Consider the following 25070-nt stretch of genomic DNA (forward strand, 5'->3'; position numbering starts at 1 on the left):
GAAAATACAACACTTAGTCAAGCTGTCGAACTCACAGAATGAAACTGAACGCAATGCAATTTTTCAGCAAGACCGTATACTCGTAAGAAACACTTAACAAGGGTAAAAAGAGAAACAGAATCTGTTAGTCGCCTCTTACGACATGCTGGGGAGCATCGGGTAAATTCTTCCCCCTAACCCGCGGGGGGTCTGTAGTACATTTCTCTCCAACGTACATATACATATATATATATATACACCGACATCACATAAGACCGAGTTCACTTCTGACATCCAGACAGCTTTCAAAGCACTATACTCCTCTCAAGCATTTATCTCTAAAACAGACACCGGGGTGGAAGTCTGCTGAGCATGCAAAGCGTGTCATTTTGTGCAGGTTTGTTTGTTTGTTTGTTTGTTTATTTGTTGCTTAACGTCCAGCCGACTACGCAGAGCCATATCAGGACGAGGAAGGGGGGGATGAAGGGGGCCACTTGTCAAGCGATTCCTGTTTACAAATGCACTAACCCATTACTTGTGTCCCAGCAGGCTTTAGTAAAACTAAATTAATACCTACTGGAAGATTACCAGTTTCCAGTATGTTAAAATAGGCTTAACCTATCTACTGCTGGACTTACATCAGAACACTAACAGATTAAACTATACATGAATCGCGAGACAAGCGGCAAGAGAAGAGATTTTTGGAAAAAATACAGGTGAATGAGCAAGAAGGCAGAAAAAAGAAAAGAATTCATGAAGAAAAAGAGAGCATGACAGGAAAGAGGAACCAAAAATCTACCTAACAGCAAACTAGAAAGCTCCTGCGGTTCCAAAAACAGGAGGGGCCTTTAATTTCATAACCGCAGTGCCCCACTGCGGGATTGTGCAGGTTAGATTGCATTGATCATCAATCAAGAACAAAGTTCTTGTCAGGAGATTCTGAGAAAGTTCAAAGGGGCCGTTTCAAATAGCAAGCAAGCATCATATTATATCAAACATTTTTCTTAACGATTCAAAAGCCAAATTGATTTTAAAAAAATCAATTCAAAACATTCTTCTTCTTCTTCTTCGTTCATGGGCTGAAACTCCCACGTTCGCTCACATTTTTAGCACGACTGGATTTTTACGTGTATGACCGTTTTTACCCCGCCATTCAGGCAGCATACGCCGATTTCGGGGGATTTTAAAACGATCAATCTCCTACTGATGTAAAAAAATTAACTGACGCAAGCTATCAGTGTCCAAATTCATTCCTAGTTATCACTACAATCATATATACGTACAGCTGTAATCAACTGAAATAAAATTCCGATGACAAACCTTAACAATCTTGAAACAGTTCAATAACAATTAAAAATTGATTCATAAATTAACTGCCGTAAATTTTCAATCTTAAAATCCTTTCCAAGTTAATTATGGTAAGCACATGTATACAATTTGAAATCATATCTGTAGTGAAAACTTTTTTCGATGCAAATCAACACCCACCTCCCCCAATATGTGACCCACTCCAACGAAAGGATAACAAAGTCGCTGAGGCCGAACAGAGATAACAGCAATAAACCTGAGCCATCCATGGCCAACATTTTGGATTTTGAGATTTTTGCATTTCTGCACTCTACCAAATGTGTTATATCTATTCTGTAAATATCAATTTCAGATTCGCTTTGCAAATATAATAAAAATGAGGTTTTATTGCACTGCCGACGCAAAATAAGCACCCTTTTAACCCCCAAATTATTGTTTCTTTCTTCGCTTTTTGTACTTAAAACAAACATCATTTTCATATTTTGTGATGTATATTGAAAACAAGTTTACATCTAATCATTATCAGTCACTTTCAGCTTTAGAAGTTACACTAAAAACCCTGTTGCTGGGAATTTTTTGCAAATTTACTACTGTTACCTTCGCACCTGCTTTTCTCAAAATGGCCGCTTGAGTTTGAGCAAACTTAAAATCGCTATATCTCATCAATGCTAAATAATAGACACTTGTAGTAAAGACCATCTGAAAGCTGGTTATCTTCACTTTCAAGTCCAAATGTCAAAAATGACCCTTTGTTATCCTTTTGTGGGAGTGGGTCACAAATGTGAAGGTAGTTGAAAATTAAACCACAGTAACAAAACAAAACAAATATCAGATCTGTATCAATAATTTGTATTACAAAATTGCGCCAGAAATCTTGCTAGACCCAAAAGTGCATTGTTTCTGTTGGTTTTCAAAAAGCATTTTAATTAAATCAACGCTAAACTGAGCAGACCATTCTTCACAAGTCATTCTGAATATTTCTAAAGCAGCTTGAACTTGACAAGTATTCTGGCGCTTTAACAAAACACATGGCACATTAACATAGCAGTTTGTTCAGGAATACACCCAGCCTCAACTACAAATACAATCTCGTCCCAACAAGCAGAAATCTTAAAATAATTCTGACGTTGAATATATGACTGTCCTGTTTTTCTCCTAGTTTTTGAAATACAGTACCAGCTTTATGCCAGAATTTATACAGTTGAACCTGCCCTGGCGACCAACTCTTCATAACGACAAACATGCCCATTACGACCACCCCAAAGAAACCTCAACAAGGTTCTTTTCAAATTCCATTATACAGGCATGGGAATTGAAAACAGTAAAAAAGGCTGAAAATTTGTAAGTAATATTAAAGTCGACGGCATGAAGCGCCTAGCCTTACTAGGGGGTCCGGGGGCATGCCCCCCAAAAGTCTCCAAAGAACCCAAATTGTGCAATTTGCTGTCATCTGAGCTCCAAGTTTGCCATTAAATTCAGTTTTCCTCCCCCGTTTATTTTTTGGGCGGACACTTTGGCTTTTTCGGCGGAACGAAAAAAACGATCGGCGGAAATTTGCCTTTCGGCGGAAAATTCCCATGCCTGATTATAATGAACTTTTCCAAACAACCGCCTGTCTATAACGACCTTATTTGGTTGGTCCCTTGGCCGGTTGTTATGAACAGGTTTGACTGTACTGTCACCGTTTCTGAACTTCTTCTTGCTCTAACCCTGCTTTCAAAATAACCAAACAAATAATTTCACAGCATAATGTTGTTGTTCAACAGAAAGACTGAAAATCAGACAATGATGATGAGGTGAAGTCCATACCAACAACAAACAAAATGACACGACTTCAAAACCAGAAACATTGAAAATAACACTAGCACTCAAACAGCTAAGTACAAAGCCACAGCCCAAAAAAGGCAAACACTTTGCAATTTTCAGAAACAAACTCTCAACCCTTGCTTCTGTTGTTGCCAAGTTTACACAAAAGCTTCTACGTTCCTGACAACCCAAGTCCTTAAATTGGTTTTCATTCTCTGTGTCCAGAAGCCTCCACAGTGATTTTACCATTCACAGCCAAAGTTGTCTTCTTAACAAATCACACCTCTAACTCAGAGGAGTCAAACACATATCAAACGTAAAACAAAACAACGACAAAATCTGACACATTGACTGCCACTAAACAGCACATAGTCCTGTGGCTCTCTCTCTCGTCTATAAATAGAGAGGTTTCTAGTTTTTCTCCCTCTTTTCTTTATTTTTCTATCCACATGACCTTGATCTATATCTGTCTATTCACATCACCTTGACACCGACTTCTTCATCGTCGTCTCCACAAAAGATACACACTTTTCATTTCACGTCAAGTCGTTTGGTTCTCTCTCGTCCATATTTCCATTATTACTGCCTCTTGTCTTAATCTTTCTATCCACATGACCTTGACCTCTTTCTATCCACATGACCTTGACCTCTTTCTATTCACATGACCTTGACCTCTTTCTATTCACATGACCTTGACATTGACGTCTCCATCATTGTCTCCACAAAAAACGCACACACTTTTCATTTCACATCCAGTTTACACAAAGACGTCGGAATCACTGACCGTCATGGCACAATTTCCCTTTGAATTGCGGGAAGGGTGGTTTTCTAGTCCCAACGACTCTGACTGCAACAACTTGACGCTATCCATCTTGTTGTTATTGTTGTTGTTGTTGTGGGGTGGAGCGGCTATTCTGGAGCTGGTCGAGCTCTTTTTCAAAGCACCGTTACTGCTCCTACTCCCGTCGCTGGGGTTGCTTGACATCAAGCGATCGTCGTAGAGCGAGAGGCGAGCGTTTTTCTTGGTGGGGATGACGGGGGTTTTGACCCTGCGTCGAATCTTCTCGCTGTTCTCCACCGTCATGAGGTGAACGGAGGGAGGGGCTCTTATGCCATTCTCGCACACCCCCTCCACCGAAGCCGTGCGCATGGGGGCGGAAGTTTTCCTCTTGACCGGCGCTTTGTCGCTGTCTCTGACTGACTTGTGAGCGACGGAAGGTTTGTGTTTGGCCGCTCCCCCTCCCGCCTCCGGTTTTGACGACGATTTCTTCCCCTGCAAGAATTTGAGTGCAGAGCTGTAGTTATGGCCCTTGAGCGACAGCGAGGTGGGTCTTTGCCGTTGAACGCCGTCTTCGCCGCAGGCAGATAACTCTGTTTCCTGCCAGCAGGCGTCAGAGTTGCTGTTCCTAGGCTGCAGGTGGAGAAGCTCTGAGGTGCTCTTAGAGTGACCTTGACCCTGGAGCCGTCGCACGGGCTGCTGACTGACGGAAGGGATGTGGAGTTTGGCCACACCCACCTCCGCGAATCTCAAACGGTTTTCAGGGTAGTGAGGCTGCTCGGAGGTCGCCCGCTGCGATCTGTCTACTGCAGCGATATTGTTTTCTGTGCCGCTGGTTTGGTTTGCGACGGTTGTGTCTCTTGGCTGTGGTTCAGAACTTGTACTGCCGTGCCTCGACGCTCCGCCAGACACTTCCCTCTCTGAGCTGTCTCCTCGTGCACAAACTCTCGCAGGCTCTCCTCCGTTTCCGGAATCTCTGTTGATGGACCCCTCTCGCGCCGAACGGGATACGCTGGGTCCGTCCCTGTTGGTATTTCTCACGTTGGAGTGCCCGGCGGACAAAGTCAGGTTGGAGGGTCGTGTGACCACCGAACCATTGTGGATCCGGACCTCCATGTTGACGGGCTGTAAATTGGAGTGGTGGTGGTGATGACCTTGACCTGTGCTTGGGTGCTGACCTTGACCCATATTTGAATGACCTTGGTTGAGATTTGAATGATGAGCTTGAATTAGATTGGAGTGATGGTGCTCTTGATCCAAGTTGGAATGGCGACCTGGATCAAGATTAGAGTGGTGGTGGCCTCGACTTAAATCAGACACGTGATGCACGACAGCGCCGTTTGGTTGCCCAGCAACCCCAGTCGCTTCGTGGTGCAAGTCCTCAACTTCCATGTCCTCGGCACGCGAATAATCGCGCCTGCTACGACCACCGCCAAAGAAACTGAAACCGCTCAGCCTCAAACCCAGCTCTTTGGGCCGAATGAGGCGAGACAGTTTCTCCCGCAACGAACTTTCACCCCTGGCGTACACCCTCAAGGACGTGGTGTTGGCGACCTTGGGTCTGCCGGCGGGGACCTCTCCGTGCACCTGATTCTGGACGTAAGGGATCGGAGGGTTGCGGTGACTCAGTGCGTCGTTCTGCACCAGGGAACTTTCCGGGCCGTAATCCGGCGGACTCTCCGCCGATGACAGCTGCTCCGCCGGAGGAGTGCTGAGGGAGTCCATGCACTCCTCTGCGAAGTTGGAGGACACGAGGGTGTTGCCCGACACTCTCAACTCCTCGTCGCTTTGCTTGTGCGTGTTTCTTTCCACCGTGGGATTGCGTCCAGTGTGGGGTCTGAGCACCGTGCTGTTCCTCTCCTGATTCAAGTTGCTGGTTTTCACCGGAAGCGTCGTGGCGTTTTCTGCCACTGGGGTGATGGGTAACACTGTGTCCGTTGTCCCCGACGACACGCTTCTCTCGTGCTGCCAGCCTGGCGAGGTCAAGGATGTTGATGGTGACCTTGAGAACTCTCTGAGACGGTTGCCGAGCAACGGGGCTGTGGTGTCGTCGCTATCGATGATGGGGACTGTGTGCGGTGGCAGCTGGTCGGAAGTTTGTTGTTGCGATGGCGCGGTGGTGGATGTTGTGCCTGTGGTGGTGGTGGAGGTTTCATTGATGTTGATCATTGCGTTCAGTGTTGGGGTCATGCCTGAAAATAAGACGAAAATGGTAAAAAAAAAGATTGCCACTGACAAGATTCTTCTCTAGATGTACACGTTAAAATTGTCCAGTTCTGAAACACATACAGAATCTCTCTTTCTTCCTCTCTCTTTCTATTCCCCTCTCTCTGACCAAGTGTTCTTTATGTTACAGAAAAAGGGGAAAAACTCTGCTCAACAGACACTGAATCAGGTTCAGCAAATGTAATCACTGCCAAAAGTTTAATGTTTTTGTTGAATTTTATGCTTGATTATAAGTAAGAACTATGTATATCACTGCAGTGATTTTAGCCACTACAGTGGCACCCCCCTTTTACAAACTTAAAAATCTGAGAAAATCGGGTCTTAAAAAGGAGGGAGTCTTTAAAATGGGGGGTCTTGAAAGTTTTTTTTACTGTACTGCAATTGTCTGTGACCTCACACACTAGACGAATTCCTGATTTAACTCTGTCAAGTTTTGTATAGGTTGTTGAAGAGTTGTTTTCCCTTGTTTCCATAAAGCACTGAGGCAAGTCTAAAATGTCACTTCAACTTTGCCTCCATGTTTCTATGGAAAAGCAAGGAAAAAACAATGGAAAGACACTCTTCCACAACCCATAGAAACCAGAGTTATTTCCCATAGAAACCATAGAAACCAGAGTTATTTCCGAACATCGTCTATTGAAAGGGTTGGTCTTTGTGTCTCTGACCTCTGTGTTTGATCTCCTGGTTTTCAGTGTCGATCTTTTAGCTTCAGGGCGACAGATTGGTTAAATAAATTGCGAATGCTTGACACGATTTGTTATAAATATCTTAGTCTCTCTGACCTCTGTGTTTGATCTCCTGGGCCCACAGATTGGGAAGGTCCGACAGCCTCTCTTCCACGCACAGCGCCGTCAGTCTCGCCTCCGCGTCGGCATCCCAGCATTCCTCTATCGTCTCCTTCAGCGACCGCACCGCCTGCAACAGTCACACAGTCTTCACATGCACACAACTTCATTCTGATGATAAAAGTTTGACAAGTTTTTTAAATCTTTTTTGAAAAACGTGCAAACTCTGTAATATTGTTATAAAAAAAAGAAGCCTGAAAGCATGCTTCCGTCCCCCTCCCCTCCTTCATCAGATCATTTTAAAATATGATGCAAAATCTGGTAAAATCAGGGGTTCTCAAAAATGGTCTCCACAGCTTTGAAAGCACTGGACATCCACAGGCACATTACTCATATTTGTTACTCTACCTCCACAATCCCAGGCCTTCACTTCTGATGGTGAGACCGATATTTTCAAAAATAAAACAGATCATACGCTATCTTGTTGGGAAAAATATTTATGTAAACTTTAAGAAAAAAATTGTTGTTTACATAACCAACTTACATAGTTTTACTCCCACCTTTTTTTTATATTATCAACCAATTACTTTATCAATGATTATCATCAACAGTCTGTTACAAGAACTTATGACAAAGTATGTCTCATATCCCTATAAAAGCTGGGCATTACAAATTTCAGTCTATAATAGATTTCAAAACAGTGTCTCTTTCGCTCTAGAAGCTGTTTCTCGCAGTTGTTTCCCTTTTCAGCCTCAATACAATCTCAGCTGAAAAGGTTACCTCCCTTGAACCACAATTCCAGAAGGCCGGTAGTCCTTCATTCATGGGTAAAGTCCCATGGTTTAACCGTGTATGTCCGTTTTTACCCCGCCATATAGGCAGCCATACACCGCTTTCGGAAAATACATGCTGGGTATTTTCGTGTTTCTAGAACCCACTAAACTCTGACATGAATTACAGGATCTTTTCCGTGCACACTTGGTCTTGTGCTTATGTATACCCACGAAGGGGGATGAGGCACTAGCAGGTCTGCACATAAGTTGACCTCGGGGTATCGGAAAAATATCCACCCATAACCCACCAGGCGCGGCCAAGATTTGAACCCATGACCTTCCGCTTGGGAGGCCGGCGACTTTATCCACTAGGCCATTGCGCCCGTCATATAGGCCGTCAGACAGGTGGGTTTTTTGTTTTTGCTTTTTATCACACTGTACCTTCTTTCTGCTCCAGCTGCCCCCCCCCCCCCCTCTCTCCCCCATCCTTCTCCTGATTTATCTCACCTGGTTGGTTTCCTTCCAGACCTCGGGGAACTTTGGTCGTTTCTTGGCTCGCACAACCAGCATCTGCATGTCCTCAAACGTGGGGTTCGAACCCACCTCCACTTGGAAAGGCGGGGCGTACTCAGGTAAGGGGGCACCTGTAAGTATTAAATCAACCAATCAATCAATCAAAATACCTTGCATCTATTTCCTTTGAACACAGTAAAGTGTATGGGATTTGGTACTCAGAGCAAAATTTGAGAAAACAATCAAGCTTCAGAAAGGCAATTCACTTTACAGAGTGCGCTAAGCACGCGACAAGCGCGGGATACGGTTGGCACGGGACAATGAATTCACATATGATAGGCTATCTCCTGCCCTCTTGACCTCAGTACTGACCACTGTATTAAGACTCCAAGGAATGCAATATGGCTGATACCAGAGTGCAAGTGCTTGCTTTTGTGCATCCGGTTGGATTAGAAACAGACAAAATGACACGAAGTTTTACGTAAAGAAGCAGGTTTCTTGTAAACTAGGCAATATCCCAATTTAGCATGTAAGCTTTGTCGTCACACTTAATGAATCTCAACTCTTCTTTTAGCTTATGACATAACTTTGACGGCCTGGTCAATATCTATAGTAAGCTGTCGGCCTCTTCAATTGCCGTTTTAATATGTCCTTGCTCCAGATTTTAAGCAAAACTTGTTACCTCCCCTGTTGCTTTCTTCAGTCATGTGTTCTGCGAGAAAACGAGACGTTGACAGAATTGACCAGAAAACGAGGCGTTGACAGAATTGACCAGAAAACGAGGCGTTGACAGAATTGACCAGAAAACGAGGCGTTGACAGAATTGACCAGAAATCAGTGGCGTTAAAGGCCATGTGGTCAGCAAGAAGAATTTAAGAAATGTTACCCTAGGCCTGGGCCACCTTCCGGCCAAGGCCAGGCGCGGAATATTTTTACCCGCGATAACTCTAATGTGAACGTGCTGTTTCAGGCCTATCCAGTGCCTGTCCCGGGATAAGTGTGTAATCTTTGGCGTAGCAATTGCTCTTAAGGGCAGACCGGGTAGGCAAAATGAGTTATTTTTGGTCTCATACACCTTTTTGGGGTTGTTGCATTTTTCACACCTTTGAACATCCTGGAATGCATTCAATAATCTGCTTTTGTCATTTTAGACATGTATTCATGTAAATAAAACCATTTTCAAACCGATGTTTTGTTGTTTTTGTCTGTGTTTTATCAAAAAAAAATCGAAAAAATGGTCTACTTTGGATACTCCGTTCCACCATAAAGACCATCCCCTCCTCATCGTGGTATGGTGGTGAAACAGAACCAAGCTATGCCGTCGGAAGAAAATCACTGAAATTTCACTGTCCCTAAAACGTGGGGGTGTTTTTCATTGTGAGAAGTATACCGGTAGGGTTCTCCCATGGCGGACGGGTTGGTTGCTGGCTAACGGGGCTCTGGTAAAGACGGAGATGTGCTGGATAGTACCGGTGTGACGGCACAGAGGCCCAAGGACACAAGCGGTCATCTCAGCAACCTCCAAACGGGCAGACTGGACTCGACAACCATGGTAGGTAACCAGTCTAGGAGAAGGAAAACTCCGAAATAAAACCACGGGCAGACCAAGCTCAACAGCCCAGGAAGGCAATTGGTCTAAGGGAGGGACCCCTGATCAACGTCCATGGCCGAAGCCGGAGATGCGGGACCCCCTGGGTGCCAAAAAGCGCTGCATCACGCAAATCACAAATAGTGAACGACGAAGAAGAAGGATACTCCGTGCTGGTAAATGTGCGCACATGACATGACCCTTCGCTGTTCAAACTGTGTGGAAATTTCCGTTCTTCAAGATGACGTCATCACCGTTGGGGAATTTCCGTTGACATAGGCACAAAGAGAGAGAATCCGTTCCAACCGAAACCCCGGAATTAATATATGCAAATATATGTAGGTCAAAGGCATTTGGCGCAAGCGCAGTAGACAACTTATCAGTCCCCCGGTGTCAACAAATCCATGACTTTTTCACCGATTCAGCAGCATTTTTCAAAGTTTTGAGCTGCGGAGAACAACCCTAACATTGGAAATGTTCGGCATAGTGGCAAGAAATATCAGAGAAAGATGAACCAGCAGCAGCGAACAGTAGAAGGAAGTAACAACACTCCGAAATGAACCAACATGATCGAATTGAAGCAGACGACATTCTAAGATTCTTGACTCGACGAGGTGGGTTTTGCTTCTTTCTCTTTTCGATCTTGTTTGTTTGACAACGTGATTTATTGCACATTGTTATGTTGTTGTTGTTGTAAGAATGTGTTAGGGTTTGCAGGTAAATGATAAACAGTTTGTGTCTGAAGTATTTTGCGGGTTTCTTGATCCAATTTACTGACCATGCCGCCGCCGCAACCCCCTCCCCCCCCCCCCCCCCCCCCCCGCACCTCCCTCCCTCGATCATCTCTGTGATATCGTCTTCACAACCCCTATTTTATTGTTCTTCGCTGGCCAGTCCTTGAGAGCTTACTATGGTGTAACATGTCATCATTATTCTTTGTCTGTGGTCAAACTGAGAAGCAGCATCTGAGCGATGTACAACTGACACAGTTTCTGTTTCTGGTCATTGACCGTAGGAAAATAAGTACCTTACTAGAGAGCGTTCTCTAATTCTAAAGGATTGGTTTACACCAGCATGGCTGACCAACCTATCATTGACAGCAATATTGTTGTCAAATCTTTTCCATTAACTAAGGAATAAAAAAATATATCCAATTTACTTCACCAAAGAAAAAAAAAAAGAGTTAAACTAAAGGACTGGGGCGGCAACTCATGAATCAAAAGCATAAAGATCACCTGCAAACAGTGCTAGGTTTAGGAAATCTGAAAATGTATACACACACACAGAACACACACACACACACACACATACACACACACACACACACACACACACACAAAACAGACAACAGACAAGAAACAAGCAAATACATAGCAAGTGTGATGAAATGAATTAATTTTAAAAGAAAAATATGAAAAGAAAGGAAGAAAGAAAGAAAATAATTCAGCTAGTTTCAGTATTAGTTCCTGTGTGTATCATTGTATGTGATTGTGTGGTTACTCAAATCCCATTGTAAACTTGACATGTACATTTTGTGATAGGGGCTGGTATGTATATATATATGGGACTAGAATGAATACCCGCTTCGCCGGGTAGCCGGCTTCGCCGGGAAGAAGTACTTAGAGCCGTACGCCGGCTTCGCCGGGTCCGAACAATGGACCCGCCAAGCTTAGGTCCCTCCCAGATTCGTGGAATGGGAACAGCACGAAAATGATTCAGTGGCCATAATGCCATTCCTGACCATATCGAGTCCCATCCTTGTCGACGAATGTAACCGTGTTAATCACCTTTGGAGGCGAACTCCACTCAAACAGGACTGAGCAAGTTATGGCTTCTCAAAGGAAGGCCAGTACATAAAATTACACAAAAGCCGCCAGACCACATCACAAACAGAACTGAACAATGCACAGGTGTTGCTTACATAGAGACACACACACTCACACACACACACACACAAAAACACAGAGAAGCCGTATCTATAGAGAGATAGATGACAGTGTATTTTTCGCGTGGCTATAAATTGATTCGACCTTTGCACTTTTACAGTGAGGATAATTTACGGGTCCAATTTACGTTCTGTACACTGCGTTGACCTTCTAAAAATAGTAACAGTAACAGAACGCCGGGAATATATCCGAAGACGCTCAGCGCAGTGGACAGCGCAGTGTAGTAACTTACAACTGAACGGGAAAGCCACACGAAGGAAGGGAGATAAACGCCAAACACTGGAGAAGATAAGGAAGAGTTACTTATAATGGTGAAATGAACACAAAAACGAAAATGAGTTCAGCGCTGCGCGCTGAGAGCACGTGTTGAAATATCTCATCGATGATATTGTGTCCGGGGTGTAGCTGAATACGGTGTCCAAATTTGAAAAAGATCCACCGAGAACTTTGGCGTTGTGATGTGGTGTAGCGGCTATGGTGTGTCGGTATGGGGGCCCGGGTAGCTGAGGTGGAACCAAAATAGCTGAGGTGGAACCAAAATCGGTTCCGCGCTGCGCGCTGAGAGCACGTGTTGAAATATCGACCAGGTTGTGTCGTGTCCCGGGTCTACCTGAATATGCCCACCAAATTTGAAGCAGATCCATCGAGAACTTTGGCCGTGCATCGCGCACAGACAGATACACAGACAGATACACAGACAGACACACAGACACTAGTCGTATATATATATAGATAACCTTCTGTGAGGTTTAGTGTGTGACAGAGTGAGAATACTTTGATTTCTTTTGCTTTTTCGTGGCTGCTTTTATTTTCAATTATTTATCATTATATATATTAAAACATACACTTTTTTGTCATTAAGTTGTGTGTGTTTGGGTATTAATAAGTAGTGCAAATCCACATGTAATGAGTATGAGTCACTGTTAAATTAATGAATGTCTTTTGTGTGTGTGTGTGTGTTCGTCAACCGACATATGTGGGTACGAGCCGCTGAGGTGGTTGTAAGAAAACCCGCCTGGTTCAGTGGTTGGGGGCTGATTGGGATTTCTGATTTACCGGCCTAGCCAAAAAGTTGAGGTACACCCCATGTAACATGGTCATTTGCAAAATAAAGTACAAGCACTTGTTGACGTTTATATTGAGTCTTAAAATTTGCAGCTTATTACAAACAAAAACCATGGACAGTTGTATCAAATATTAAATCAGTGTTTGTGTATTTATTAGGTTGGAGCAAGGGGAGAACCAGTCCTCCTGTGGTGGCAGCGAGGAGAAAGATTGACCTGATGGAAAAGTTTGCTGAACCGGAACTACCCTCTTCCACAGCAGAAACATCAGCTTTGCCATCTTCTGACCAACCATAAGAAGATACAGATACTTTGCCATCTTCTGACCCATCACAAGCAGATATGGATACTGGTACTGTGCAACGTCACTCCGCTGACATGTGTTGGGCTTTTGTCAACATTGATCAGCTCAATCTATTGCTGAAAGGTCTATATCCTGTACTGAATGCTTGTCTGATAGCAGTCTGATTATGAAAGAAGGTGATGCATCAGCCCAAGGATTTGCACAGGCCCTGCATCTGGAGTGCATATGAGTGTCCATTCAAGTCTGCAGTTGTTTACTCTTCTCCCGGTGTTTGCAACGCTTCGGGTGGTAAAGTTGCATTTAAAATAATCCGCGTATGACCATGTTGGTACATGGAAAGGGACATTCAGCTTTACAGAAATTTGCTGCAGTGTTAGGATTGAGCACAGAAATACTGTAATTAAAATGTTGCAACTTTTGAATGGCTTGATAGCTTTGTTCCATTTGTGTATATATAATTATGTAATGCTGTTGATGATTTGTGAAGCATCATTTTTATGCAATGGAATAAGAAATCAGTGCATCCGTTGGGTTTTTATGAGTCTGACAGTTTGGTTCTGATCAATATTTTCATATCAGCACAAACACAGATAATTGACTTTTTTAATGTTTTCATATGATTTTTTTTTAAATTAAAAAAATCTGATAATTTGATTATCAAATCATTTCCCCTTCATAGTTAAAGTGTTATTCTGGTTAAAAAAAACCACCCCATTAATTCAAGCTCTTCTGTGGTACTAGTTTACCGGGGTACTAGTGAGACTCTTTTACATGCTGTTTTCTCTACATGTAATTTGAGACAAAATGTGGTAATTAAAATGTTGTAACTTTTGAATGGCTAGATGGATTTGTTCCAATTTTGTATATGTTGTTTATGATTTGTGAAGCACCATTTCTGTGCATGGAATAAGAATACAGTGGATTCCTTGTGTTTTTATGAGTCCGACAGTTTCGTTTTGATTCATATCTGCACTAACATAGATGAGTTTTCAAATGATTTTTAAAAAAAAGTCCGGATAATTTGATCATCAAATCATTTCCCCATCATAGTAAAGTGGTCATTCTGATAAAAACATATGAATTCAGGGTGCACTGTGCTACTTGTTTTTGTATGTACTGGTTCAAATCTTTAAAATGCTGTTTTCTCTGAATGTAATTTTCAGACAAAACGCTACAATTAAAATGTTGCAACTTTTGAAAGGCTTGATGGATTTGTTCAGTTTTTGTATATGTTGTTTATGAGTTGTACAGCATCAGTTCTGTGCATGGAATAAGAGTTCAGTGCATTGGTTGGGTTTTTATGAGTCTGACAGTTAGGATCTCATGTATTTTTCTTATCAGAACTGAACCGGTAACTGAAAATGCTAAATTAAAATAATATATTGCTTAGAAATGCTTTTCGATGCACAGAATTATTAAACACACACATATTGCTGCAAAGAAGAAAAATTGGATCAAAACATGCACTGGTTCACAAACTGCAACATTTAAAAAAAAGCACATTTTATAACGTTTTTTTCACATTTTGGTGAATAAAACCCCCAAAAATTGCTTTTCACTCAAAATTTAAAATGGTTTCCCTTAATTAGGTTATTCTGCTTGCAAAAATCAAACAAGCAGCAAGCTGTTTCCAAAATAAAAATAAAAAGTGCCCGCCTACCCTGTCTCCCCTTAAAACGTAGCATGCTACTCTGGCAGCTCTGTCTACTGCATACACAAAAATGTCCAGTACCTTGAAAGAGGTCGACACAGCGCAGGGAGATCTCCCACAACACCAAGCCCAGAGCGTAGATGTCGATCTGTTTGAGCGATGCCTCGCAGTCTCGCAGATTGACAGCTCCGTCCAGCAGTTCTGGCGCCATGTAGCGCAGAGTTCCCACCTGCATCAAACACAATCACCCGTAACTCAGCATGGTTCAAATCATTTCAATTCAAATACAGTGGAACACCTCTTTAAAGGACTACAAAAATAAATTGCAAAAATCAGGTATTTCAAAAGGGGGAGTCTTAAAATGGAGATAAACTTACAGAGGTTATGAAAAGAAAATCTGAAGAAAAAGAGGGGGTCTTACAGTTGGGGGAGCAGGGAGGGGGTGTTGACCACCTCTCGAGTTTAGTTCTACAGTGACCAGACCTGGGGACCCCTGTTTTGCACTTGGAGTATTCTCGGACAAACATGGTGTATTTTCACAAAAATGAGCATTTGAACATTTATGATTCAAACATGTTTCACACACGTCCGTCGCACCTTTAATCAAGTTTGCTAATTCATTTTAAACAAATGCTTCTTTCAATGTTTACTGACAACAAGAAGAGCAAACGCTCGATCGAGTCACTTTCGCAGTTCTGAATATTATATGAGGCATCAGATGGACAGGAAGAAATTGCTATTCACAACACAATGAGTCACGTTCACATAAAATTTGAGCCCGGTCACTTTTATAGTTTCCGAGAAAAGCCCAACGTTAAGTTGTGTGTTGCCGAACAGAAAAGGCTAGTTATCTCCCTTGTTTTTCTGATAACGTTCGTAAAAGGCTACAGATGTAAATACTTTGATGTAAAGAATAATCCTACAAAGTTTCAATCACATCCGATGAACTTTGTCAAAGATATAAAATGTCTAATTTTTCCTTTGACGCTGACCTGTGACCTTGAAAAAGGTCAAAGGTCAACGAAACCATCGTTAAAGTGTAGAGGTCATTGGAGGTCACGACTAAACAAAATATGAGCCCGATCGCTTTGATAGTTTCTGAGAAAAGTCCAACGTTAAGGTGGTGTCTACGGACGGCCGGCCGGCCGGACAGACTAACACTGACCGATTACATAGTCACTTTTTCTCAAGTGACTCAAAAACTGTAATCATGTGTCAAAATACTGGATCGGCTTCGGTATGCGCTTGTGAAGAAAAGTAGTCGGGGAATTTTTCTCGTGGTATTTTTTTTCCACTGACCGTACTGATCGTATTCTAGACAATCATGCGTACAAACTACGGCAAAATCGTATGGGTTCCCAGGTCAGAGTGACTAATTTTTCCGACACTAGACTTAACATTTCCTTGTGCAACTCACATCAGTCAGAGATGTCTGCTCAGCGATTTCAGCGTGACCTCTCTTGATGAGTTTGGAGCCGATGGTTGCCACGGCAAACCCGAAGTCAGCGACCACACAGGTCAGGTCGGCGCGAACCAAGATGTTGCGAGTGTTGAGGTCTCGGTGTGCCAAGACTGGTTTGAACAGGTCTGAAACATTAAAAGAATACTCACATAAGACACTCTCAAACGCACAGGTAATCATTTTTTTGAAATGCTCAAAGTCAAAATGTTGCAACATGTGTCTGCATCTGCAGTAGTCTGACCCCTGGCCACTCCATGGTTCAATCGTTTGAACATGTACAAGGTCTTCGGACTTCTGACCATCAATTTGCCCAGTCAGCGTACAAAACCAGATCAGTTAGATTTATAACAATTTTCAATCCAGGTCCGAATGATCTATACCTCCGAGTCTGGAAACAACACTGGAACACTGGTACACTCTCTCTCTTCACCCCCTCCCCCCCCCCCCCCCCCCCACCCTTCTCTCTTCCCCTCTCTCCCTTCCCCCACATCTCCGTCCTCCTCTCCACAGGGGTGGGACTTTCTTGTGATGAAAAAAGAGGAAATCTCTTTTTTCTAGGGGGCTTCGGAGGCATGCTCCCCCGAATATTTTTAAATGGTACATTAAAATCTGTGCAATCTGGTGCATTTTGAGACTAAAATTCAACTCGTTTGGATCAGGTAAAAAAGGCATTCTCCTCACTCCCCCCCCCCCCCAAAAAACACACACCCAACCAAACAAAAAACACACTTTCACACAACAATGGTAACATTGTAATGGTGCATACTTACTCCATTACTGGCAATAGTATGCTCCAAGTGACGCCATAATGCATTGAAGCTCAAAATGACTATTAGTTATCAGGAGTTTTCAGTCAGCACAATTTAACTCTCAAGCCTCCAGTGTTCTGTTCCATTTTCACTTCTCTCCATATCATTTCATTTTCATTTTCATTACTTTATTGTCCCATCGCTGGGAAATTCGGGTCGCTTCCTCCCAGTGGAAAGCTAGCAGCAACGGAGTCGCGCTTCCCAGGTGTCTGCGTGTTTAGGTGTATTCAGCCACCTGCACTTATGGCAGAATGACCAAGGTCTTTTACGTGCCATTGTGATGACACGGGGGTGGGACATGGCTTCCGTCTCTGGGTCTGCACATAAAGTTGACCCGTGTCCGTCCCGGCCCGAATTCGAACCTGCGACCTTTCGATCACAAGTCCAGTGCTCTACCAACTGAGCTACCGGGGCCCCCCCAGTCAACAAGTTATAGATACTGTAATGAAAAGTGACGCAGAAAAATAGATTACTTCAGCGGAATACGTAAGTTGTGTCCGTAGAAATCCGCGGATTCGCGGAAAAGTCCCACCCCTGTCTCCATCTCCTTCTTCCCCCTTCCTCTTTCCCTATACTCTCCCTTCCCCTATATCTTTTTCACCCCTTCTCAACCAACCCTTCCTCCCCCCATCCCCACCTCTCATCCTTTCTTTCTTCCCCTCCCCCTATCTCCCTCTCCCTCCCCCCCATGCGTCAACCTGAAATATAAACACCCCGCTCTCACCTCCTTGCTGTATGTCAGTATGCAAATGCGACATCGCCTTGGCAACAGAGTACGCCATCCGGACCATGGTCGCCCAGTCAAGCGTGTTGTTTTTCAGGTAACCGTTGAGTGCTCCCAGCGGAATGTACGACATCACGATCATCAGCTGGGCGGAACCGTCCTGCGTAATTCGCTCATCCGCGCCGAAGAATCGAAGCAACCCTTCGTGGTCCATGAACGGCGTTCGGTAGATGGATCGCTCATTGTTGTAATACTCGCGGTAGTGGGACGTGTAGATCTTGACCACTACGTCTCGGGCCTCCAGCTTCCCCTTCCATACCTGGATAAAAAAAAGAAGAATTGGTTACATGAGCGATGGGGGAGGGGGGAGAAAGAGATGCAGACAGGGAAAGGAAGTGTGTATGTGTGTGTGTGAATGGGTGCGTATGTCTGTTTGGATGAATATATATTTGTGTTTTGTGTGTGTGTGTGTGTCTGTGTGGATGAATATATATTTGTGTTTTGTGTGTATGTGCATGTCTGTGTGGATGAATACAGTAGTACCTGCCATATCCGGTCACCCATTAGTCATTGCAAAGGTGACCGCAAATATCAGGTGGCCGTTCATTACAGGCCCCCTCCTCCTCCAAAAAACCCCCCAAAACACGATCAAGTTTTCATGAAGAAAAGAAAGCGATCATCCACGAGCCGCCGATTCATTGTCTCTGTTAGTTTTGCTTTCGTTTATACATCTTAATTATTTGCGTGTTTAACTCGATCGTCCTGGCTAAGCTATTGTTTCGTATGTTTCTATGTGTGTTGTTTGGATTATTATATATGTATTTGAGTGTCAGATAAACAAGTGTTTCAAACTCACATCAGCTGTGATCGATCCGGAAGTGACTGCCGTAAATGTACATGTATGCGCATGTCTGTATTTACAGTTTGCGCATGCGTAAGTATTCATGTCGTCTGCTCGTGCTGTGCCGTCTGTGCACACAACACACACACACACACACACACACACACACACCACAGGCGCTCGCCCGCGAAAGTGACAAGTGGCCGTTAAGTGGCCGCTCCTGTCGAGTAAGAGGGGCACCTTAGGGCAAAAATCAGTGACCGTTGACCGCGTCAGACAGGTTAACGGCCATTAAGAGTCAATTATAGAAGGAAAACTCATTAGTCATGGGAAAGCTGGCCGCTCCGGGTAGGTTCACGCCCACGAAAGGGCCGGAAATGGAAGGGACTACTGTATATATTTGTGTTTTGTGTGTATGTGTGTGTGAATGGGTGCGTATGTCTGTTTGGATGGATATATATTTGTGTTTTGTGTGTATGTGCATGTCTGTGTGCATGCATACATGTGGTTTGTGCGTGCATATTTGGCAAACACAGAAGAAACCATTTTTAAGACCCCGCAATCTAAGACTCTCTCCCTTTAAAAACAGCGTTTTCTCAGAATTTCCGTTCATAACCTCTCTAAGAATGTCCCCCATTTTTAAGACTCACTCCTTTTTGAGACCAAATTTTCTTAAATTTTCTCAAGGTCTTAAAAGACAGGTTCTGCTGTACTCTACTCACTTCGGTATATCTCCCTCCTTTTTAAGACCCTGTTCTCTCAAACTTTCCGTTCAAAACCTCTCTAAAATGTCCCCCATTTTTAAGAGTCCCTCCTTATTGAGACCACATTTTTGCAAATTTCTCTAGGTTTTAAAAGACAGGTTCTGCTGTACTCTACTCACTTCAGCGTATCTGCCCTTGCTGAGGATGTTACTCAGCTTCAAGTCATCCATGTCGAACTCCGGCTGTACAGGCGGAGAATGCGTCTGGTGGAGCGATTCGATCGACGGCTGTTTTTGCCGCGTGCACGTGCGGAAGCCGAGGTACGCCATCATGATGACCAGAGCCACAGAGAAGACGGACACCAGGGATATGATGACCGTTTTGATCTTGTAGCTGTTGCTGGGAATCGGCGGGGCTGCAACACAGAAGGTTACGACACGTGAACTGATGAAGAAACGTACTTTTAGTGGGCGAGGAAAAAGAAGAAAACATCAAAGCAAAACCAACTAAAGAAACTTACTTTAGTTAGGCCAAAAAAAAAATAGGTCTGTTTACGGTAACATAGGCCAAAAAAATAGGGTTGGTAGGTCGGGATTTTTATTTTTTTTTATTTTTTTTTTCCCCAAAAAACCATATTTTTACGTTATTTTGCCAAAAAAACAAGATTTTTTTTTTTTTTTTCCCAAATGCCAAAAAAAAGTCTAGGGTCGCGCGAAAAAACTAGGGTCGGTCGGGTTACCGTAAACAGACCTATTTTTTGGGGGGCCTTATACTCCAAGAAATTGATGAAAGTTGCCATAGATGGTGTTTGTTGTGAAAAAACAGTTTTACCCAAAGAAATTTAGGACAATTAGAGCAGATGACGGTTACTGTAAAAAAACAACATAATGTACTGTTGTTCTCAGGCACAAAAATTGATCAATTCTTTCAAAATTATAACCACAAAAATACTGCAGGACATGTTACCAAGCGTTTGAAATGACCCTTGAAGGCAAAGCCAGTTAAGGAGGAGCGAGTTACTCAGTTGGGGCTAACGACTGTTCTTAAATACGGGGTGAAGTGTGGCTGTGCTGTCCTCAGGAAAAATGGCAGACTGCTTCTTAATATACCTCTGAAGTCCCGGCCTGGAGTCGAACCCGAGACACTGGGATCACAGGTCCAGTGTTCTACCACCTGAGCTACCCAGGACCCTCCACAACTCACAGGTGTCTGACCAGAAGCTATTGAGTTATAAATAGCTCAGGGCAGACAGACAACTCTGCAGGCAGGTGGTGTGAAAGGGGGACTACTGCGTCACTCTTATCACAAACAGCTCTCTACAAGTCACAGGTGACTGATCAGAAGCTATTGAGTTATAAATAGGTCAGGGCAGACAGACAACTCTGCAGGCAGGTGGTGTGAAAGGGGGACTACTGTGTCACCCTTATCACAAACAGCTCTCTACAAGTCACAGGTGACTGATCAGAAGCTATTGAGTTATAAATAGCTCAGGGCAGACAGACAACTTTGCAGGCAGGTGGGATGAAAGGGGGACTACTGCGTCACCCTGTCACACATAAAATTGCTCCTTACGTGGCACAAAGGGTGTGGTGGTGTGAGCCGCAGGGTCGTAGCCGTCGGTGAAATTGACGTTACACATGTCGCCAGAGCAGCAGCAGAAGCTTGAGTTGTTCTTGGGCGCCATGGTCGACACACACGACCCCTGCATGCACTCGTCTTTGTTTCCGATCCAGCATCCTGTTGACAACAAAAATAAAAATTTTCTTTGAATCTGACTGACTTCAAAGACATATTTTATGCATGACAATAAAAAAGGTTTATGAGATTAAACTTTTCAAACATTTAAAAAAAAGAAGGGGGGGGGGGGGGGGGGGGGAATCTAGACTTTTTCTTTCACAACATATACAGACTAAGAGTAAGACTTTTTCTTTTACAACACATACCTGTAGATTAAATGATCAGATACCTTGAATACTTAACAGCAAATGTTCTTTTCTTTGAATCCGACTGACTTCAAAGACATATTGTATGCATGTACACCCCCACCCTAACGGATAAAAACAAAATACCATGAATGACAAACAGTCAAAAATTCTTTTTAGTTCAAAGACAGACATGTTCATGTATAAATAATGTCACATCAGTACGAATGCCTGCTTCTGTTGCAATACAACTTATCCGATTAGCTATTTAGCCTGGGTGGCTAATCTTGTTTTCTCTACCCACACGTCTAAAAACCAGATTCCCATGATCATGCAGTGAATGACAAACAACAAAGGGACAGTTCTTTCTTTCTTTATTTGGTGTTTAACGTCGTTTTCAACCACGAAGGTTATATCGCGACGGGGAAAGGGGGGAGATGGGATAGAGCCACTTGTCAATTGTTTCTTGTTCACAAAAGCACTAATCAAAAATTTGCTCCAGGGGCTTGCAACGTAGTACAATGTATGACCTTACTGGGAGAATGCAAGTTTCCAGTACAAAGGACTTAACATTTCTTACATACTGCTTGACTAAAATCTTTACAAAAATTGACTATAATTATTCTATACAAGAAACACTTAACAAGGGTAAAAAGAGAAACAGAATCCGTTAGTCGCCTCTTACGACATGCTGGGGAGCATCGGGTAAATTCTTCCCCCTAACCCGCGGGGAGTACAAAGGGGCAGTCTTTGTGAGGTCACTGAAACTGTCAGAGTGTGTATAATAATAATTCTCTTAATAATTCTCTTTATTTATATAGCGCCTTATCCGAAGTTTAAAGCGCTTTATGCCGTGTGAGATGGAATTTTTTACACAATATATCACGCATTCACATCGACCAGCAAACCTCAAGCCTGTTAGGCGAATGTTCACCTTTCGCGGCCTTTATTCCAAGTCACACGGGTATTTGATGGACATTTTTATCTATGCCTATACAATTTTGCTAGGAGAGACCCTTTTGTCAATCGTGGGATCTTTAACGTGCACACCCCAATATAGTGTACACGAAGGGACCTCGGTTTTTCGTCTCATCCGAAAGACTAGCACTTGAACCCACCATCTAGGTTAGGAAAGGGGGGAGAAAATAGCGGCCCGACCCAGGGTCGAACACGCAACCTCTCGATTCCGAGCGCAAGTGCGTTACCACTCGGCCACCCAGTTGTATGCTTTGGGTGCAAAATAACAAGCTCATGCAGAACAGTGGAACCTCCCCTTTGAGACCCCCAATTTTTTTTCTTCTTCTTCTTCTGCGTTCGTGGGCTGAAACTCCCACGTACACTCGTGTTTTTTGCACGAGTGGAATTTTACGTGTATGACCGTTTTTTACCCCGCCATTTAGGCAGCCATACGCCGTTTTCGGAGGAAGCATGCTGGGTATTTTTGTGTTTCTATAACCCACCGAACTCTGACATGGATTACAGGATCTTTTTCGTGCGTACTTGGTCTTGTGCTTGTGTGTACACACGGGGGTTTTCGGACACCGAGGAGAGTCTGCACACAAAGTTGACTCTGAGAAATAAATCTCTCGCCGAACGTGGGGACGAACTCACGCTGACAGCGGCCAACTGGATACAAATCCAGCGCGTTACCGACTGAGCTACATCCCCGCCCAGACCCCCAAATTTAAGACTCCTTCCCTTTTAAGACCGTTTTTTCCGATCATGATTCTGATCATAACCTATAGCTCTCTACTGTTTATTTTCCACCATTAATGATTAAGACTCCTTTAGTTTTAAGAGCTTATTTTCTCAGATACCAGGGGGTCTTAAAAAAGGGGTTTCACTGTATTAACTTTTTATCCTGGACCTATTGTGTTTGTATGTGTGTGCAAATTTCCAAGCCCTCGATGTCTTTATCATGTCTTAATAGACTTTTATGTGACAGTATCAGTATATCAAGTGCATGTGTGTATGCAATAATTAAGATCCACAGGACATAATTATATATATCGTCGCTGTCTCAAACCCTAATCACAGACTTCACACATGTCTTCTATAAATATCTTGTGTCTGCGACCAATGGAAATGCTCTAATTTGTCACATGTTGTAAACGCTAACCGTGTATGTGCATGAGAGACGCGAGCAGGCGGGACGGAGTACACGGTTAGGGGACGGAGTACACGGTTAGGCTCTCTCTATCTTCTCTCTCTCTTGACATTATTATGTACCACTTACACGGTTAGCTCTCTCTCTCTTGACTCTAACCGTGTAACTTCAGTCAGATTTTCTGTCGTCAAGCGTGTAACTGAAATAATACGAACATTTTAGATATTTTGCATTTTTTTATTATATCACATGTTTACACATAGGTAAAGCATAAGAAACAAGTTCATGTCAAATGTGGGATGACATTGCAGCCGTCGACAACGCGTTTTTTGAGGCTCCTGTAAAATCACTGATTCTGCAGTTGCACGGTTAGCGGACGACAGCGACGATATGCAAACTATGGGTCGATCACCAAGGTAAAACAAAGCCTTATCTTAAATTGCTTTTTGAAAAATTGCATAGCATTATTAAAAAGCAATTTGCCATCCGACATCTCATAATTATGCAGAATTTGTGTAACTGCAAGTCATAACTTTTTGTGTGAATTTTCCCCACAATTGTATTGGTGTGCAAACCCTCAACAACTTCATCATTGTGTTTTAATCAGATCGTGTCTCGCCTTCACATCCCCTCGTTTCCCCTTCAACTTCAAGTACAGCTCCCCCCCCCCCCCCCCCCCCCCCCCAATCCCTTTGGCCCCACCCTCTCCCCCATCCCATGAGGGCTTACTAAATCAGCTAAGTAAACGGAAGGAAAGAGGAGGGATGGTGTTTATTGATATTCGGGAAAAACCTCTGGGAAAACCCCATAAACTTGAGTAAAATGGGGTATGATTTGTCACATGTTTCAAAGTTGGCAGGCCTTGAAATTGAAATTTCCTTCCAGTGGCAGCAGCAACTCAAAATTTTCCCACACTTTCCAGCGCCCTGTCCTCGGCTCAGAAAGCCTGAAGGCGCTAGCAACGTAAACACAGATCCGCGATATCCCTTCCATCAAAAAGAAGCGGAGTAAAGAAGACGAAGAACAAAATATAATTCGTGCTCGGCGATTACACGGGATGCTTTCCCCACCCTCCCGAACTGAGACGCCATTGTTGTTCGCGCCCGTCGCAGGGGAGATAACGCTGAATGCACGCTCCGATAACGCAGACTGCAGTCCGTCTTTCCACGGTCCTCTCACCCGCCGAGTCAAGCCTACCTATCTCTGGAAGCTTCCAGCAATAAGGACTCGCTCTCAGATGGGCCAAAAAGATTGCAATAATATTTTCCTTGCGTTGCACCCCGCGGTTATCTGTCCATCACTCCTGAAATGTTTTTAACCTCTAAACAAAGAGAGCCATTGAGGAGTGAATTTATCGCCCCTGCGTAAACACGCTAATGCAAAAAGTGCAGGCAAACTCGTGTCGCAGACAACAACAACAAAAATTCAATCTGGAGTTGGTTTAGGCCGGCGGCGAGAAAAGGCAGGCAAGCAGAACAAAACAGCAGTACATGAATAAATACGGTGTCATATTCTACACCTCGGGTACCTGGTAGTCGAGAGGGTGATCGGTCACAGCGGGAACATAAGACCCATAGCCTACGGGCTGCAACAACAACAACAACAACAAAACTCTGCCGAAAAAGAACAACACACGGTGAGAACCAGGCAAAGGGTGGGGATGGGGAGGTGGAGGGTGGATGTTAGTGTTGGTAGAACAATTAACATAGTACATGATATCAGTAAACTGGCACAGTAGGGCCCAAGGAAAATAAACCGTCTGTCAGTTTTTCTCTCCGCC

The 25070-nt window shown here is 43.6% G+C and overlaps 1 protein-coding gene and 1 long non-coding RNA gene across 2 annotated transcripts in view; one reads left to right on the forward strand and one right to left on the reverse strand.

The window, feature by feature from the left end:
- Positions 1–993: 993 nt before the first annotated feature.
- Positions 994–25070, reverse strand: part of LOC138947410 (bone morphogenetic protein receptor type-2-like) — a 44832-nt gene continuing 20755 nt past the window's right edge. Inside the window, exons 3-10 of the mRNA XM_070318869.1 lie at positions 20834–20998; positions 19441–19676; positions 17717–18035; positions 16139–16308; positions 14803–14950; positions 8163–8299; positions 6880–7012; positions 994–6063 (exon numbers count right to left, since the gene is read on the reverse strand). Of these exons, the coding sequence (XP_070174970.1) occupies positions 3851–6063; positions 6880–7012; positions 8163–8299; positions 14803–14950; positions 16139–16308; positions 17717–18035; positions 19441–19676; positions 20834–20998 (3521 nt within the window). The 3' untranslated portion in view covers positions 994–3850. The remainder of the gene's footprint in view (positions 6064–6879; positions 7013–8162; positions 8300–14802; positions 14951–16138; positions 16309–17716; positions 18036–19440; positions 19677–20833; positions 20999–25070) is intronic.
- Positions 9982–14270, forward strand: LOC138947402 (uncharacterized). The gene is made up of 2 exons (XR_011449652.1): positions 9982–10370; positions 12927–14270. It is a non-coding gene; the product is annotated as an uncharacterized lncRNA (long non-coding RNA).

Source organism: Littorina saxatilis, linkage group LG14 (genome assembly GCF_037325665.1).
Source record: "Littorina saxatilis isolate snail1 linkage group LG14, US_GU_Lsax_2.0, whole genome shotgun sequence".
Taxonomy (NCBI): domain Eukaryota; kingdom Metazoa; phylum Mollusca; class Gastropoda; order Littorinimorpha; family Littorinidae; genus Littorina; species Littorina saxatilis.